General features: G+C 39.9%; 2 protein-coding genes and 1 long non-coding RNA gene across 15 annotated transcripts in view; 1 reads left to right on the top strand and 2 right to left on the bottom strand.

Annotated features, from left to right (window-relative positions):
- CCNT2 (cyclin T2) overlaps positions 1 to 2,554 on the bottom strand; it is a 34,032-nt gene extending 31,478 nt beyond the window's left edge. For 9 of the 11 annotated variants that reach the window (XR_015145450.1, XR_015145456.1, XM_086350452.1 and 6 more), the window contains exons 1-2: positions 2,370 to 2,554; positions 1,502 to 1,583 (exon numbers count right to left, since the gene is read on the bottom strand). Coding sequence is in view for 4 of the 11 variants with exons in the window: in XM_086350452.1 (XP_086206578.1) it covers positions 1,502 to 1,583; positions 2,370 to 2,527 (240 nt within the window). In the remaining 7 variants the exon portion in view is untranslated. Of the gene's footprint in view, positions 1 to 1,501; positions 1,584 to 2,369 lie in introns of those variants that run through there. The other 2 variants (XM_086350489.1, XM_086350506.1) reach the window with 1 other exon arrangement.
- A 102-nt stretch (positions 2,555 to 2,656) lies between these two features.
- Positions 2,657 to 13,687, top strand: LOC147378238 (uncharacterized). The gene is made up of 2 exons (XR_015145461.1): positions 2,657 to 2,795; positions 13,384 to 13,687. It is a non-coding gene; the product is annotated as an uncharacterized LOC147378238 (long non-coding RNA).
- A 90-nt stretch (positions 13,688 to 13,777) lies between these two features.
- The window catches only part of ACMSD (aminocarboxymuconate semialdehyde decarboxylase), a 62,158-nt gene continuing 59,509 nt past the window's right edge, over positions 13,778 to 16,426 (bottom strand). For 2 of the 3 annotated variants that reach the window (XM_086350614.1, XM_086350624.1), the window contains exon 10: positions 14,169 to 14,379. In XM_086350614.1, coding sequence (XP_086206740.1) covers positions 14,317 to 14,379 — 63 coding nt within the window. In that variant the 3' untranslated portion in view covers positions 14,169 to 14,316. Of the gene's footprint in view, positions 14,380 to 16,426 lie in introns of all 3 variants that reach the window. The other variant, XR_015145460.1, reaches the window with a different exon arrangement.

Genomic DNA, 16,426 nt, shown 5'->3' with positions numbered 1-16,426 from the left:
GAAGTGTAGTCTTGTAGTGAAATCATTACTGAAGTAGAAAAGCAAGCAAATGGGCATCTGCAGCCACACAAAGAATTTCCAGAACTATTTTAATTTGTGACTCCTACCAGTATTTTCCAGGGCTACTTAAGTCATATTCATATTAGTATTTATCAGTTCACTACTGCCTTAGAAGACAATTTAAATAAAAATGCTATTTCTCTCAATCTAAATATTACTACCAAAAAGGTTTCCTCTCTCTTCCCAACACTATCACTGATCTAAGTTCCATGCACAAGAAATAACCAGGGAAATAAAAACAGAACAAGAATCACACAGATTTAAAAGATGAAGAGTAGAAGCTATGGAGACTGCAAGAGACCAAAATGTATATAAGAAATGTATATTGTTTTTAAGATAAACCTATATGCCAATCTGATAAACCAAGTCAGATTTACGATCAGAAGAGATTAATATAGGAATCAATCTAAACTATGAAGCTTTTCCTTTCTTCCAACTCGAAAAAAGAACCTTTTCAAAAACTGTTTTCTTAAAAGGTCTAATAACAATCCATGCATGAAGTCTTCCATGGTCAATTTTTCCACACACCTTTCAGAGTAACATTCTAAAATAATAGCTATGAGTAAAAAACATGGTGAGAAATAAGGTAAAATATTTACCTTAAAGTATTTCTAAATGATACGTAGTTTTGTTAACAGGTACAACACAGTATGCATGTTTCTCTGAAAAGAGCACACACCCAACTGCCCTGTTTCATAATTTAAAATTGCAACTAAAAGCCACTACTCAATTTGTGACACACAAGATTTACAGCATATGTTCCAAATCAGTACCTTAGTATTGCAAGGTAAGATGAACTTCAAACTAATTATACACATACACGACATAGTTTTGTCTGAAGCAAGATACAATTCAAATCACCAAAAATTTAAGTAGACAACTAATGCGAACCTGTGATAAATAACGTTTGACAACTTAAATTGTGTTAACAAGTGAAATACTCTTGCTAAAATAGCAAAACAGTTCTTTCAAAGGATTACTACAAAACAAAGTTGCAATTAAACTAAGCCCAATTCATACTATTTGAAACAATATGAATACAGATGACCGCGTCTCCCCATCACATTGTACATTAAAATTGTTTAATTTAATTACCTTAAATTGTTTAAATGTCGAATATAAAACTTAAATGCATACAAATGTAATAAACACTCTTTGAGAAAAGAAATGCTTCTGATTTATCTCTCAGCTCAAAAGACCCGGCAGAGCCTGACACAGCGCCTGGCAGCTTGTCATCCCAAATTAAAAAACTAACAAACCAACGAACCAGAAACCGCGCATTTGAAGCAAAATGTTCAAGCCATTCACCTTCACTGTTAACTTGGAACACTAAATACAGTAGTAAAATCCACGACCAACTCCTTTCTACGTATCGATTGTACCTTAAAATTTGGTTGCAGTAAAAACAAACAATAAAATAGTGCAATAAAATAGTACTTACATATCTGCTGAATTTGGTGAAAGAATGGTGCATGTAAAACCTGTGCATATAAACAATCGCAGTGTTTATTGTAAGCTGAGAGCTGGAACGTAACATTTAGGAAATATTGGAGAAAAACAAGATCTCTTTCCAAAACAATTTTGAAGGAAAATATCCGATCTACGGTCCTTTTCCAACGCCACCCGTTCACTCAAAACCAATCCCCAAACTGTAAATAATAAGTAAATAAATAAATAACCACAGGATGGTGGGGTGGGGGCTGGCGGTTATAAAAGGCTCCACACCGAAATGGTAATACTAACAGTAACAACAAATGCCGAGCATTTCGCTCTAATATTGAAATTAAGCGAGCCCAGGAAGGATTGATCAATGGCTACGGCTGACTAAACCTCAAATCAGAGTTGAAACACGCGCGCACACACCCATACAAAACCTTGTCAAGAATATAAAGACCTCCCGTGCGCTCCCCAGGTACGAGAGAACCGCCATCAAATTCGCTGGGAGAGCTAGCTCTCAAGCCCCTCTCGGACGAGAAGTGGAAGCAACCGCCTTTTTTCTGCGATAATCCCTAAAAGTCCCCTCTCGTCTGGGCGGCACTCCCATCCCCCGCCGCCACCACGCGCAGCCCCAAACAGATTACACAACGCAGCCTCCCGGCCCGCATTCCCGGTCTCCCCTCCTCCTCCACTCCTCCGCCAGTCGCTCGCGACCTTCCGAACCCGAACCTGCCTTCCCTTACGGCGCGGCCGAGGCCCAGCAAAGGCCGAGGCGACGGCGCCATGTTCGCGGGGCACCAGGCCCGGCGACCGGGCGAGTAGTGAGAGGGACAGGGCGTGAGCGGCGGAAGGCCAAGAATAAGAAAGGATACACATTGAGACGCTGTCCCATTTCCTGGATGAGGTTGGCCGCCTGCTGGCGGTACGAGAGCTCTTTATCCGCCTCCACTCCGCAGCGACGGCTCGGCGTGTTCTCCAGCTGTTCCCGAGTAAAGAACCAGCGAGAAGAAGCTCCACGGCCCGACGCCATGACACTTCCTCCTCCGCCCGCTCCCTCACCCACCCCCCGCCCCTCCGGGCTCGCAGACTCCCCGCCAAGGCCGCGCGACCCCGCCCCACTCCGCTCGCCGTAGACCAGGCACTGCCCCTTTTCACCCCCGTCGCCGCGCGTGCGCGTGCGCGGGGACCGCCCTATCGGCTCGCCCAAGCCTTTTGCTTTCTCTTTCCTGCCTCCATCCTCGCTCTCGCGTACGGGACCACAATGCTCCGCGCCGCTTGTCATTTGGAGGCGCCCAGAGGTGGGGGTCGGCTGGAAGGGAAAGGTCGGCGCGGTGCATGCTGGGTCTAGGATTGGCTGGGCTAAGGGCGTGGTGGAGAGGAAGGGAGAGACTGGTTTCGGGTCGGATGACAAGAGAGGCGGGCACGCGGCTGCGCCATATGTCCTGGGCGTGAACTCTCAAATCCCGGCGATGCTGGAATCTGGAGTCTGGCAGCGCTTAAGAAAAAAAACAAAACCTTGCTGTGCCGCAGTCGCGCGGCACATCTCTATTTTTCACAGCGTCTGTCTGCGCAATATCGTAGGCTCCCTACTCTCAAGTGGCGGACAGTCTTCCCCCAACGGGTGGTTCTGGCAGGGACCTACCTGAGAAAGGGTGCAGAAGAAATGACGCTCCACGTTTGTGCTGTTCTTCAGTGCTTTTCCTCTACATTATCTTGTTTGAATTCCACGACTACGCAGGCCGAGGGTTTATTTTAATTGCCTGCCAAAGGTTATCCAATTAGCAATCAGAGTAGCTGGATTTCCAAACTAGGTTTCGAGTCCGTTTCGGTAGTGGTTTTTTAATATCTGATTTTAAAGAGAAGTTTGAAGAGAAGCAGGTGCTGTAAAAACAACTGAGGAAAAAAATTATCAGTGTTGAATATGGTAACAGTATTCATTAACCCTTTCTCCTGTTCCTGCGAGAAAATTCCGCAGAGCTCCACCCTGGGAGTGGGTGCGTCTCTGGCTTTGAGCCAACGCCTACTGTGTGTGAATAATTTTCTAAGTTTTAAATTTTTGTTGTTAAGTTGTTGAGTCGTGTCCGACTTTGGCGACCTCTTGAACGGTAAGCCCACCAGGCTCCTATTTGCCAAAGATTAGAGCACAGGAAGACATACTTCTAAAGGCAACTGGTACTTTCATTGAGTTCTTGATTAAATCTGCAGGCTTTTGTCATCGTTTGGGCGCTCCGACGCTCAGTGTACTGATGTATCTTGGCTTGCCCTGCCCACCCCCCCCCCCCCCGGCCCCCCGTCACACACAGTATTGAGGTATTTTGGTAGTCACCTGGCGTGAACGGTTGTCTAAATAACTTTCTTACCTACCTTGCTTAGAAGTTCCAGGGCAGATTGACTGAAAGCAACACTTAAAAAGTGTCTACCTTGAACGCTCATTCATGATAAAAGCTCTAACAAACTAGGAATGTAAGAGAACTTATGCAACTTAGTGAAGTTAATACAACCTTAGAGCTGGCATCATGCTTAATGGTGAGAAACTTTCCTACTAAAGCATGACTCCCGTCTCATCACTCCTTTCAAAGTTGTCCCATAAATCCTGTAAGAAAAGGAAATCAAAGCTAAGCAGATCAGGAACAAAGAAAGAAAACTGACTTGGTTCCTAGTAACATAATTGTTCATGTAGAAAATCTTGAGTATTAAAAAAAACTGAAACTAGTAAGTGACTATAGCAGAATTATAATACGCAAGAGTCAGTTGCTTTCCTGTGTACCAGCCATGTATAATTGATATTTGAAGCTAAAAACACAATATCGTTTATAAAAAATAAAACAGGTGTGAATCTAAAATATATACAGGATCTGTTTATAGAAAACTATAAAGCTATGATTAAAGAAAATAGAGTGGAAGGATATTCTGAGTTCATGGATTCCAGGAATTAACATCACTAGATGTCAGTTCTTCCCAACTTCATTTATAAATTCAATGCAATCCCAATAAAAAATTTATCAAGTTCTTTTATAGATAAGTACTAATTGATTCTAAAGTTTATTTGGAAAGACAAAAGACCCAAAATAGCCTACACAATACCAAAGAAGTGGAATGGGCTCTACCCAACCTCAAAGCTACAGTATGAAAGACAGTGTATATTGGCAAAATAATAGACATACATCAGTGGATCAGAATAGGGAGCCCAGAAATAGACCTATAGAAATATGGTCAACTGATCTTTGACAAAGGAGCAAAGGCACTTAAATTAAGATCATCTTTTCAACAAATAGCGCTGGAACAACTGGACATTTATCTCGCAAAAAACCCCCGCAAATCTCACAAAATCTCAAAGATCTCACTTTTAACAAAAATTAATTTTAAGTAATCATATCCCTAAATGTCAAATGCAAAGCTTTAAAAATTCTGGAAAGTAACAGGAGAAAAGCTAGGTGACTTGTTTGGCAATGAGTTTTTAGATATAACACCAAAAGATGATCCATGAAAGAAAAAATTAAGTTGGATTTTATTAAAATTAAAGACTTATGCTCTGTGAAAGACAGTTAAGAGAGTGAAAGTACAAGGAAAATGGCTTTGCAAAACACTTTCTAATAAAGGACTTGTGTTCCAAATATGCAAATAACTCTTAAAGCTCAATAAGAAAACAACCCAATTTTAAAATGGGCAAAGGGGGGGCTCTTCCCTGGTGGTCCAGTGGTTAAGACTCTGTACTTCCAATGCAGGAGGACATGAGTGCCATTTCTCATCAGGGAACTAGGATCCCACATGCTAAGTGGCCAAAAAAAAAATAAAGGGAGCAAAGGATCTGAACAGATACTTCACAAAGAAGTGATACAGATGGCAAATAAACATTTGAAAAGATGTTAAACATCATTTAAGGGCATTCTTAGTAGTAGTTTGCAATTTTAAAAGACTGGAAGCATGACCATTCATGATTTGAGAATTGAATAGTTTGATATATCTATACAATGAAATACTAGTCCCCTATTAAAAAGAAGGGATCAAAGTGCTGAAAGAAGAAAAGCTGCCAATCAAGAATATCAGAAAAGCTGTCCTTAGGAGTTGAAGGAGAGAGTTTTCCAGACGAGCAAAAGGTAATGGAGTTCATCCCCACTAGACTGGCCTTAGGAAATGTTAAAAGGACTTCTTTAAGCTGAAACAAAACAGTGTTAATTGGCTGCAGGAAAACATATTAGAGGATAAATATCACTGGTAAGTTATGTAGGAAAAATCAGAATAAAGTTGTAAAGGTGATAAGTTAATTACTTTCAAAGTTTGAAGATTAAAAGACAAAGTAGTAAAAATAACTATAACTACAAAAACTTGTTAAGAGACACGCAAGATAAAAAGATGTAAATTGTGATATCAAAAACATACAACATCGGTGGGGAAGGGAATATAAATATAGAGTTTTATAATGCGTCCAAATTGAAGTTAGCTTGCTTGCTAAGTCACTTCAGTCATATCCAACTCTTTGTGACCCTGTGGACCAGACCGGAGCCCTCCAGGCTCCTGTGTCCATGGGATTCTCCATGCAAGAATACTAGAGTGGGTTGCTAACACGCCCTCCTCCAGAGGATCTTCCCAACCTAGTGATTGAACCCACATCTTTTAAGTCTCTTGCATTTGCAGGTGGGTTCTTTACCGCTAGCGCCATCTGGGAAGCCCTAAGTTAGCTTCAGTTCAGTTCAGTTCAGTCGCTCAGTCGTGTCCAACTCTTTACGACCCCATGGATCGCAGCACGCCAGGCCTCCCTGTCCATCACCAACTCCCAGAGTTTACCCAAACTCATGTCCATCAAGTCGGTGATGCCATCCAACCATCTCATCCTCTGTCGTCCTCTTCTCCTCCTGCCCCCAATCCCTCCCAGCATCAGGGTCTTTTCCGATGAGTCAACTCTTCACATGAGGTGGCCCAAGTATTAGAGTTTCAGCTTCTGCATCAGTCCTTCCAATGAACACCCAGGACTGATCTCCTTTAGGATGGACTGGTTGGATCTTCTTGCAGTCCAAGGGGCTCTCAAGAGTCTTCTCCAACACCGCAGTTCAAAAACATCAATTCTTTGGCTCTCAGCTTTCTTCACAGTCCAACTCTCACATCCATACATGACCACTGGAAAAACCATAGCCTTGACTAGACAGACCTTTATTGGCAAAGTAATGTCTCTGCTTTTCAATATGCTATCTAGGTTGGTCATAACTTTCCTTCCAAGGAGTAAGTGTCTTTTAATTTCATGGCTGCAATCACCATCTGCAGTGATTTTGGAGCCCAAAAAAATAAAGTCTGACACTGTTTCCACTGTTTTCCCATCTATTTCCCATGAACTGATGGGACCAGATGCCATGATCTTAGTTTTCTCAATGTTGAGCTTTAAGCCAACTTTTTCACTCTCCTCTTTCACTTTCATCAAGAGGCTTTTTAGTTCCTCTTCACTTTCTGCCATAGGGTGGTGTCATCTGCATATCTGAGGTTATTGATATTTCTCCCAGCAATCTTGATTCCAGCTTGTGTTTCTTCCAGCCCAGCGTTTCTCATGATGTACTCTGCATATAAGTTAAATAAGCAGGATGACAATGTACAGCCTTGACGTACTTCTTTTCCTATTTGGAACCAGTCTGTTGTTCCATGTCCAGTTCTAACTATTGCTTCCTGACCTGCATAAAGGTTTCTCAAGAGGCAGGTCAGGTGGTCTGGTATTCCCATCTCTTTCAGAATTTTCCACAGCTTATTGTGATCCACACAGTCAAAGGCTTTGGCATAGTCAGTACTTGTATAATTATAGATTACCTTTACGAAAATACACATATACAGACAACAGATAAAATTGGCTCCCTCTGGGTGACATACATTGAATTTAATGCTTTTGAACTCTTCTACCATGTTTGTGGATTGACTTCTCAAAAATGAACTTAAAAATTTTTATTAGGTATCTAATAAAAGTGAGCAGTGTTTTATATTCAGAAATGGAAACTTCTATTCACTTTTGTTCAATTTTGTTTCGGAAAAAGCCTCAGAATCGTTGTAAGCTAAACAAATATGAAGTTGGTATTTATTTTAATTAAATTCATCTTAAATAATTGAATATATATATTTTAAATGGAAGTATAGTTGATTTTTTTGGAGAAGGAAATGGCAACCCACTCCAGTGTTCTTGCCTGGAGAGTCCCAGGGATGGGGGAGCCTGGTGGGCTGCCATCTATGGGGTCTCACAGAGTCAGACATGACTGAAGTGACTTAGCAGCAGCAGCAGCATAGTTGATTTATGATATCAACTATAGTTGATTAGTTGGTTAGTTGATTAGTTTCAAGTGTCCATCACAGTGATTCAGCTATATATATTGGGTTGGCCAAAATATTTGTTCAGATTTTCCCATAAGATGTTATGGAAAAACCTGAACAAACTTTGGTCTACTCAATTACATTTAAATAAATATTTATTTATGTTTGTAGGTATTTATTTTGGGCCTCCCCGGTGAAGAGTGTGCCTGCCAATGCAGGAGACAAGGGTTTGACCCCTGGGTCAGGAAGATCTTCTGGAGAAGGGCATGGCAACCCACTCCAGTATTCTTGCCTGGGAAATCACATGGACAGAGGAGACTGGCGGGCTACAGTCCATGGGGCTGCAAAAGAGTCCTAAGTAAAATATGATGTTGCAACTAAACAACAACATTTTATTTATATATAATACTTTATATATTCATCTTCATATTAATTTCCCTTATAGGGTATTACAAAATATTGAATATAGTTTCCTGTGCTATACAGTAGGTCCTTGTTGGTTATCTATTTAGTATACAGTAGGAGAAGGAAAGGGCAACCCACTCCAGTGTTCTTGCCTGGAGAATCCCAGGGACGGGGGAGCCTGGTGGGCTGCCATCTATGGGGTCGCACAAAGTAGACATGACTGAAGCGACTTAGCAGCAGCAGCAGCAGCAGCAGCAGTGTGTATGTGTCAATCCTGATCTCCCAATCTATCCCTCTCCCCTTTGGTAACCATAAGTTTGTTTTCTATGTCTGTGAGTTTCTGTTTTGTAAATTCATTTGTATCATTCTTTTCGATGAATATAGGTGTAAGTTTTCTGGTTGGGTAATAAATATTGGGTTGAATTAGAACTGGCTTCCTTTTTAGGGGAGGTAGAAAATTTGGAGAAGGGTCCAGTCCAAGGAAGAGAAATACTTGGATGACTATGAAGAGTTGTCCTTTGGAATCTGATGGTGGTGGGATTTTTTTCCCCCTATGGCTATGTTTTGGCAAAGTACATATACTAGATAAGAAGGGAGAGAAAAGCCTAAAAGGGGGATTTTCTTGAGAGATTTTTGAGATTTTGGGTGTGATAAGTGCCGTGTTAGGGCCAGAAGGGTCTTTTCAAATTTCAACTAGTTATATCCTTGTTGCAGTCCTTTAATGGACTGGAACCTGGTGGTCCAGAGTCAACAATAAGAAAGTGAAAGAAGGAAAGAGGCTAATATTCCCTGGGTTATGCAGAAAACCAATAAAACCCTAGGACAGGGCTTGTACCATTCACATAGGCACAGGGCACCCTCTCAAGAGGTCTTCAGAGGTCTTGAAAGCTTGGGCAGGAAAATGAGCTCGGCAGGCTTCCACACTCCAGAGAATCAGTCAGAAAGAGAGGGAGAGAAAAAGAAAGAAAGAAAGAAGGACACAGGGACCCAAGTCTCTAGTGGGACAAAGGTCCTTTATTGAACTCTGTGTGAGTATATATAGCTCATTACAAGGTAGCTTCTTCAGATAAACATCAAAAGACCAGACTTTACAGGTTACCAAGGAAACAAGGAGTAATAGAGGCCATAAAGCCAAAAGACATCCATATCAAAAGAGGGTTGTAAATCATCCCTTTCACCATATGGAAAAGCTAATGAAGGAAATCCTATGCAAGCATCCCATCTCTTTGATCTCAGTCCTGGGAGCGGCTTGCCGCTCCACTCGTTCCTGACAGGAACTGATAAGGAACAGAGGGCTCAAGAGAGACAGGAAACAGCACACAGGAATCCTACTGTTAAACATTCCCTGACATATCCTAATTAAAAACCTCACAGCCTTTTGATAGATCAAATTCCTCAAACCAGTGTGTGGATCCATGTGATCTTGTCTCTTTGTACCAAGAATGTCTTGCTTTCTCACCTCCAGCCCCAGTGGTATCCCTTCCTGCTGTGTTCTCTCCTGCCACAAGGCTTTCATCTATGCTCTTCTCTCTGTGCTCTTCTCTTTCCTCTTTGCCTCTTTACCTTTTAGCTGTTGTCTGCTCTTCAGAACCCAGCTGAAGCAACAGTTCTGAAAATTCTCTCCCCAACTCTAATGGGCTCATGTCCCGTATTTTAAGCTTTATATATACTATGTGTGGAGAAGGCAATGGCACCCCACTCCAGTACTCTTGCCTGGAAAATCCAATGGACAGAGGAGCCTGGTAGGCTGCAGTCCATGGGGTCGCTGAGGGTTGGACACAGCTGAGCGACTTCACTTTCCCTTTTCGCTTTCATGCATTGGAGAAGGAAATGGCAACCCACTCCAGTGTTCTTGCCTGGAGAATCCCAGGGACGGGGGAGCCTGGTGGGCTCCCGTCTATGGGGTCGCACAGAGTCGGACACGACTGAAGCGACTTAGTAGTAGTAGTAGTATACACTATGTGTGTCTCCTTCCTAGCTCTTGTCACAGTAGCAATTTTACATCAATTTGTTGCTTGTTTGATACCTGTCTCCCTAACTAGATTATAAGCGCAGCTGAGGGCAGGAACCATGTTTGTTTTTACTTACATTATCCCAGCACCTAGTGTACATGGTGCACCCTCAGTAAATACTGTTGGATGCAAATTAATTAGGTCATCATTTCTGCTCTCAAGGAAGTTCCAGTCTAGTGGGAAGATAGCAATTGCAATTCAAATTGAGAAGTGTCTGCTATTAGCAATATCAGTACAACTTTTAAAAGGGGAAAATACTGATTAATGACATCTCAGAGCCTAGAAACCATCATTCTAGGTCCTGAGGAATTTTAAAGAGCACTAGAGAAAGAGCAATGCTATCAGATACATACTTGGAAAATTTTTTCTGGCCATAGGGTGGAAGGTGGATTATGCCAGACTAAGCCAAGAAGCAGGAATATACATAAAAGATAATATCAATAATCTTGATGAGAGTTGAGGACCTGAATCTAGTTGGAAGCATTAGGGAAGACAGAATAGATAAGTGAAAGATGTAAAGATGGCAGAATCTATCAGACTTAATGTCAGGTTTGATATGGGTGAAGGAGAAAATTTAAGTGACTGGGTGATGCCATTGATCAGAATTGGGACTATAGGAAGTGGAATTATTTTGAGATAAAGGGATTGAGTTATACTGAGAGCATATGATTCTGCCCCCAAGTACTAAGTACCAATGTATTGAAAAGATTTTTTAAAAACTTTAGTTTTGGCTGCCCTTGGTCTTTGTTGTTGTGCGTGGGCTTTCTCTAGTTGTGGTGAGCAGGGGCTACTCTGCTGCGGTGCATGGGCTTCTCATGCGGTGACTTTTCTTGTTGCGGAGCACGGGCTCTAAGGTGCAAGGGCTTCAGTAGTTGTGACTCGTGGGCTTAGTTGCTCCGAAGCACTGAGATCTTTCCAGACTAGGGATCCAACCTGTGTCCCCTGCATTGCAAGGCAGATTCTTAGCCCCTGTACCACCAAAGCCCAGTACCATAATAATTTATATTTTTTATTTTTTAATGCCTAAAGCTATTAGGCCTTCTTGAAACATTGTCTCCCCCTTACTTCTGAATACATTTTTTCTGGTTTTCTTCCTACCTCACTGAGCACTACTTAGTTTCCAGTGCTGGTGAATCATAGTAATTAGTCTTGGGTTCTTTTGGTTCTCTGCTTTACTTTTTCTCCTGGTGATTTCATCCAGTCTCATTTCTTTAAATACTTTCTATATACTGATGCCCTCTTCCCAACTTCCCTCTTTAACTCCCCAAAATAGTGTACCTAACTGCTTATGGACATTCCTACTTAAATGTTTAAGACACATCTGAAATATAGTAAGTCCAACAGCAGAGCTATTGATTCTCTTTCTTCCCAAACCTGTTTTTGTCAGTCTTCCTCACAATGGTAAAATAAATCAACCCAGATGCTCAAGTGAAAAAAACTAGGAGTCAAGGTTTCTGTCTAAAGTATGGATGAGTTTAATAGCCTTCGCTACATTACAGAGGATAAATGTCCCCAGAATTATTGCACAGAAAGGACATCATTAGAAAGCCCTTCTTTATATTTGGATTAAAGAGGAAGTTTCTCATCTTTTCTGGTGTCTGCATAGTTTTACCTTATCTTGGAGTTAAATCTTTGATCAAATCTATGTTGGAGTTACCCTTATGTGTGATATCACAAATGAACCTGATTTTATTGCAGCATTATTTGTAATTGCAAAATATTGGAAATTACATATAATGTCCAAATGTAGGAGACTGAACAAACTATGGTCTGAACACACACAGACACCTGGGAATCAGCCTTGATTTTTTTCTTTCCCATTTGCCCTTGTCCTCACATTTATCAAGTGCTGTTGCTTCTCCCTACAACCCCATGTCACTGTCCCTGTTCTACTACTCTTGCCCATGTCACCATCATTTCTTGACACCTTAAAATAATTCTCCACAGAGCTGTTAATGTGTTTTTTAAAAACATAAGACAGAGCATGTCACAAACCTATTTTTAAAACTCCATTGGCTTACTAAAATACTTAATATGAACATCTAAACTCTCGACCACAGCTTACTTATCTGGCCAGCTTTTCAGCTTCATCCCTGTTTCTCCCTTGCTCACAAGCTCTGCCCCAGCTCTTTTCTGCCTCAGAGCCTTTGCTGCTCTAGCCCTTCCCCAGAAGACTCTTCTCCATGGCCATTTCTTTCTGTTACTCAAGTCTTAGTTCAAAGTCCTCTTTAAACAGGTGTGCCCTGGCCCTACAACTTAATGTTTTATCTCCCATCCTTCCCCGAGTCATTCTATACATCTTCTTGTTTTAATTCTGCATAATGTTTATCAGTATAAGAAAAGTTTCCTCCCTCCCTCCTTTTCTTCCCTCCCTCCTTCTCCCCTCTTGCTCTCCATTTCTCCTTTCTTTGTCCTCCCTCCTTTATTTATTTATAGTTTCTTACCCTACGGGTTGTAGGTTTCATCAGAGAACAGATTTTATCCTTTTTGTTAACTTTCTATGTCCCCAGTGTGTGGAACTGCCTTACAACCCTGGCATATCACATAAATACTCTATGAATATGAATATACCCCAAATCTATTTAAACTATGTATTTATCTATATATCTGTTAAAATTACATTGAATGAGATGATCAGGTTACTTTTCATAATAAAGCAGTCCTCAAACATTATGTTAAAAGTGCTCAAATACAGAATATTTAAAAAGAAACAAGACATCTTCCCTCAAAGAATGGGGAAGTAAAAAATAATAACATATGCTTCATGTTGCTGTTTGACTCAACTTTTTCTTTTGAAGCAGATTGGAGTAACAAGCAAAGTGTTGGGTGGGTAAAGTCTTAGAAAGCAACAGGAGGAGCAAGAAAGAGATGGGAGTTATAGACTAAAATAAAATAATAGGATGAGTGTAGTTTAGCAAAGATTAAATCAGTACAAATTACATGTCATACTCAACTCTTGACTAATAGGAGGGAAAAGAAGTATGAATGAATCAAGAGGATGGGACTTCCCTGGTGGTCCAGTGGTTAAGACTGTGTTTCCACTGCACGGGGCAAGCATGGATTCAACCCCTTGTCAGGGAACTAAGATCCCCCATGCCACGATGAGGCCAAAAACCCCCACACAAAAACAAAACGCCAGAAAACCACAATTAAAGCAAGCGGGTAATTTTGAAAAATTACGTTTTAGAATTCAGCCAGAGGTACATGAACCACAGATGTTCATCACCCCTCCCAGAACCAAGTTCATCTTCAGCAGACCAGGTGGAATGAATAGAAATGCAGTGAGTATAACAGGCTACCCTGGTATTGCCCTGCTCAGCCTCCACAGCTTGCTTTACACAGTCTCCTCAGTATTTCAAATGGAAAGAGTTTCTGGTAAAAGTAAATTACATACTGAAACTTTTCTCCAGAATAGGTAAGTTCTTATTCATATGGAAACTATGTTCCCATTGTTTTGCCTTCCTATTTACCATCTTCCAACTCTTAACATGCCTTATTCATCTTTATAGACTCATCTCGAGTTCCAGCTTCTGTGAAGATGTGCCCAAAGTTGGAATCAAGTGAATTTTTCTTAACTGAAATTCTGTGACATGCATGTTTTATTGCTTAGTAATTATTCCATAAACATGTATTTTGCCCCCTTAATTGGGCTGTAAGTTCCTAGAGACTATGGAAAATGTGTATTTTTTTTTTTTTTTTTTGGACTCTAAAGCATTCCCGGCCCACTTCTGAGCTAATGGAAGGTATTTAAAGTGAATAAAAACAGGTTATTTGGGACCTATTAACAAATATTTGCTCAAAGTAGAGAACCTACATGAACCCTCTAGGATGAATCTGTTATTTTTTTCATATGAATCATTAATGGCATTTTGCTTTTTATTTCTGCCATTAATTTTAAAGTCTGTCAGAAAATAATTTTTGATTTGCACATGAAATAATGTACTTCTTTTCAGAATAAAAACATGAGAATCATTTTTGTTATGAATGGTTTAGGGTATTTGGATATATTCTATTTCTGGATAAAAGAGTTCAAAATAGGATTTCAATAATGCATATGTGATACGTATTTAAAAGCAAAAGTAAAATGTCTTCTTGAAATTTGCCTTTGTAGCAAATTCAGTCATTCAAATTGTTTCCTTTCAAGACCCAAAAATTCTAGGGCATTGCCAGCTTTGAGTTTATCCTGAAAAAGAAAAGAAAAGGTTTTACTTTAAAGCATTATTTAATGGCTGTTTTAAAGCTTATTAACTGTCTTCAGGTTTTTAAAAACTCAGTTCCCCAATGTGAGAGAAGAATAATAGGTGTTTAAACAATGATCTCTTGACCCATGTTTTGCCGCACTATTTTAAAAATTATATTCATATATTTGTATTGAACAATACTTTAAAAGCAAAAATATGAATGGTGGGTGGTATATTTATGCTTTAATTATTTTCTCTACTTCTCAAATATGTTGACAATCATAGACAAAACATGGTAGAGGTTTTAAATTTTTGAACATGTAAACAATGTATTATTTACATTATAGCTAATGTAGAAAATGTATAATTTTATGTTTTTTTATAGTAGCAGTTTCTAATGAAATATTTCTGCAAATGCATTTTATATTAAATAGTAAGTACAATGATAAGTTTAAGCATATTATAAACAGAATTATGGTATGACCCAACAATTCCACTCCTAAATATACCCAAAAGAATTTTTTAAAGTATCAATCAGATACTTGAAAGGGAACGTTTGTAATAGTACTATGCATAGCAGCTGAAAGAAACAGCACAAGTATACATCAACAGATGAGTAGGCTTTTAAACGTGGTATACACATAAATGGAATATTTAGCCCCCAAAAGAATTTTCTTTTTTTCTTTCAGTTTTATTGATATATGATTAATATACAACACTGTATAAGTTTAAGATGTACAACAAATTATCCTTCAATTAAAAAATAAATTTAAAAAATTATGACAATAAAGTTTTAAAAATAAAATAACATAAAAGCAAAAAAAAAAAAGTACAACATAATGATCTGACTTATATACATCATGAAATGAATACCATAGTAAGTTTAGTGGATATCCATCATCTCATATGGACACAACATTAAAGAAATAGAAAAAATATTTTTTCTCTTGGGATAAGAGTCTTAGTATTTAGTCTTTTAATAACTTTCATATGTAACATATAGCAGTGTTAATTATATTTATCCTGTTGTACATTACAGTCCTGGTGGCTCAGTGGTAGAGAATTCACCTGTCAATATAGAAGATACGGGTTCGATCCCTGGATTTGGAAGAGCCACTGAAGAAGGAAATGGCAACCCACTCTGTATTCTTGCCTGGGAAATCCCATGGGCAGAGGAGCCTGGTGGGCTGCAGTACATGAGGTCACAAAAGAGTCGGACACGACTGAATGACTGAGCATAAGAAGATTAAAATCCTAGTACTTATTTATCTTGTAACTGGAAATTAGTACCTTTTGACTGCCTTCTCTAATTCCCCCTTTGTCCCTCTATTTGAAATCTAAGTTTGAAATTTGGTTGTAGGAGGAGGGGAGGAGACTTTCAACAGGGAAAACCCTCCTAGGAAAATGACTTCTTTGGTAACCTCTACAGGACCCTCCAATGAGTTTTAAGAATTACTTGGAGTCAAATACAGAGAAAAGGTACAGCTTAGGTACCACTACTTTCTCCGTATATGTGTTGTCCTTTCACATGACCCTGAATAAGAGTCTCAGAATATTGTACAAATATGTACATTGATAAATTTCACGTGAGAATGCCAAGTTTTTTTTCACCTTCTCCCCAGCTATATATTAGATCTGCTCCACAGAAAAAGCTCCTGTGATTTGAGAGTTAACTTTGTGATACCCTAATTGATATAGGTCTAGCTTGCAAAGGACAGGCATGCAGCTGAGGGCGGAAGGAAACATGTATGGGGTTGCGTAACATCCATACCATTAGTGTGTATCTGTGTATCATGACCATGTCAGGGTTCTCACATAGGCTTGCAGAGTGGGTAATGTGAAGCAAGGACCTCTTACTTGGGGTTCTTCTGTGATTCACCCTGGGTCATCCTTCTCTAAAGGAAGACTTCAGAAATAATGGCTGCTGCTCTGAAAAACTATTTGCTTTACTTTTTAAAATACGTTGCTACCAAGTATCCTTTGAAGGTGATACATTTTGGTGTATTGGATAGAGACCTGATCCTGGAGTTAGGAGATTTGGAGTTGAGT

Source organism: Bos grunniens, chromosome 2, assembly GCF_055505025.1.
Source record: "Bos grunniens cultivar Pamir isolate PY7600 chromosome 2, Bosgru_T2T1.0, whole genome shotgun sequence".
Classification (NCBI taxonomy): domain Eukaryota; kingdom Metazoa; phylum Chordata; class Mammalia; order Artiodactyla; family Bovidae; genus Bos; species Bos grunniens.
Note: the sequence above shows the minus strand (reverse complement) of the source record. Positions and strands in the feature narration are given on the sequence as shown.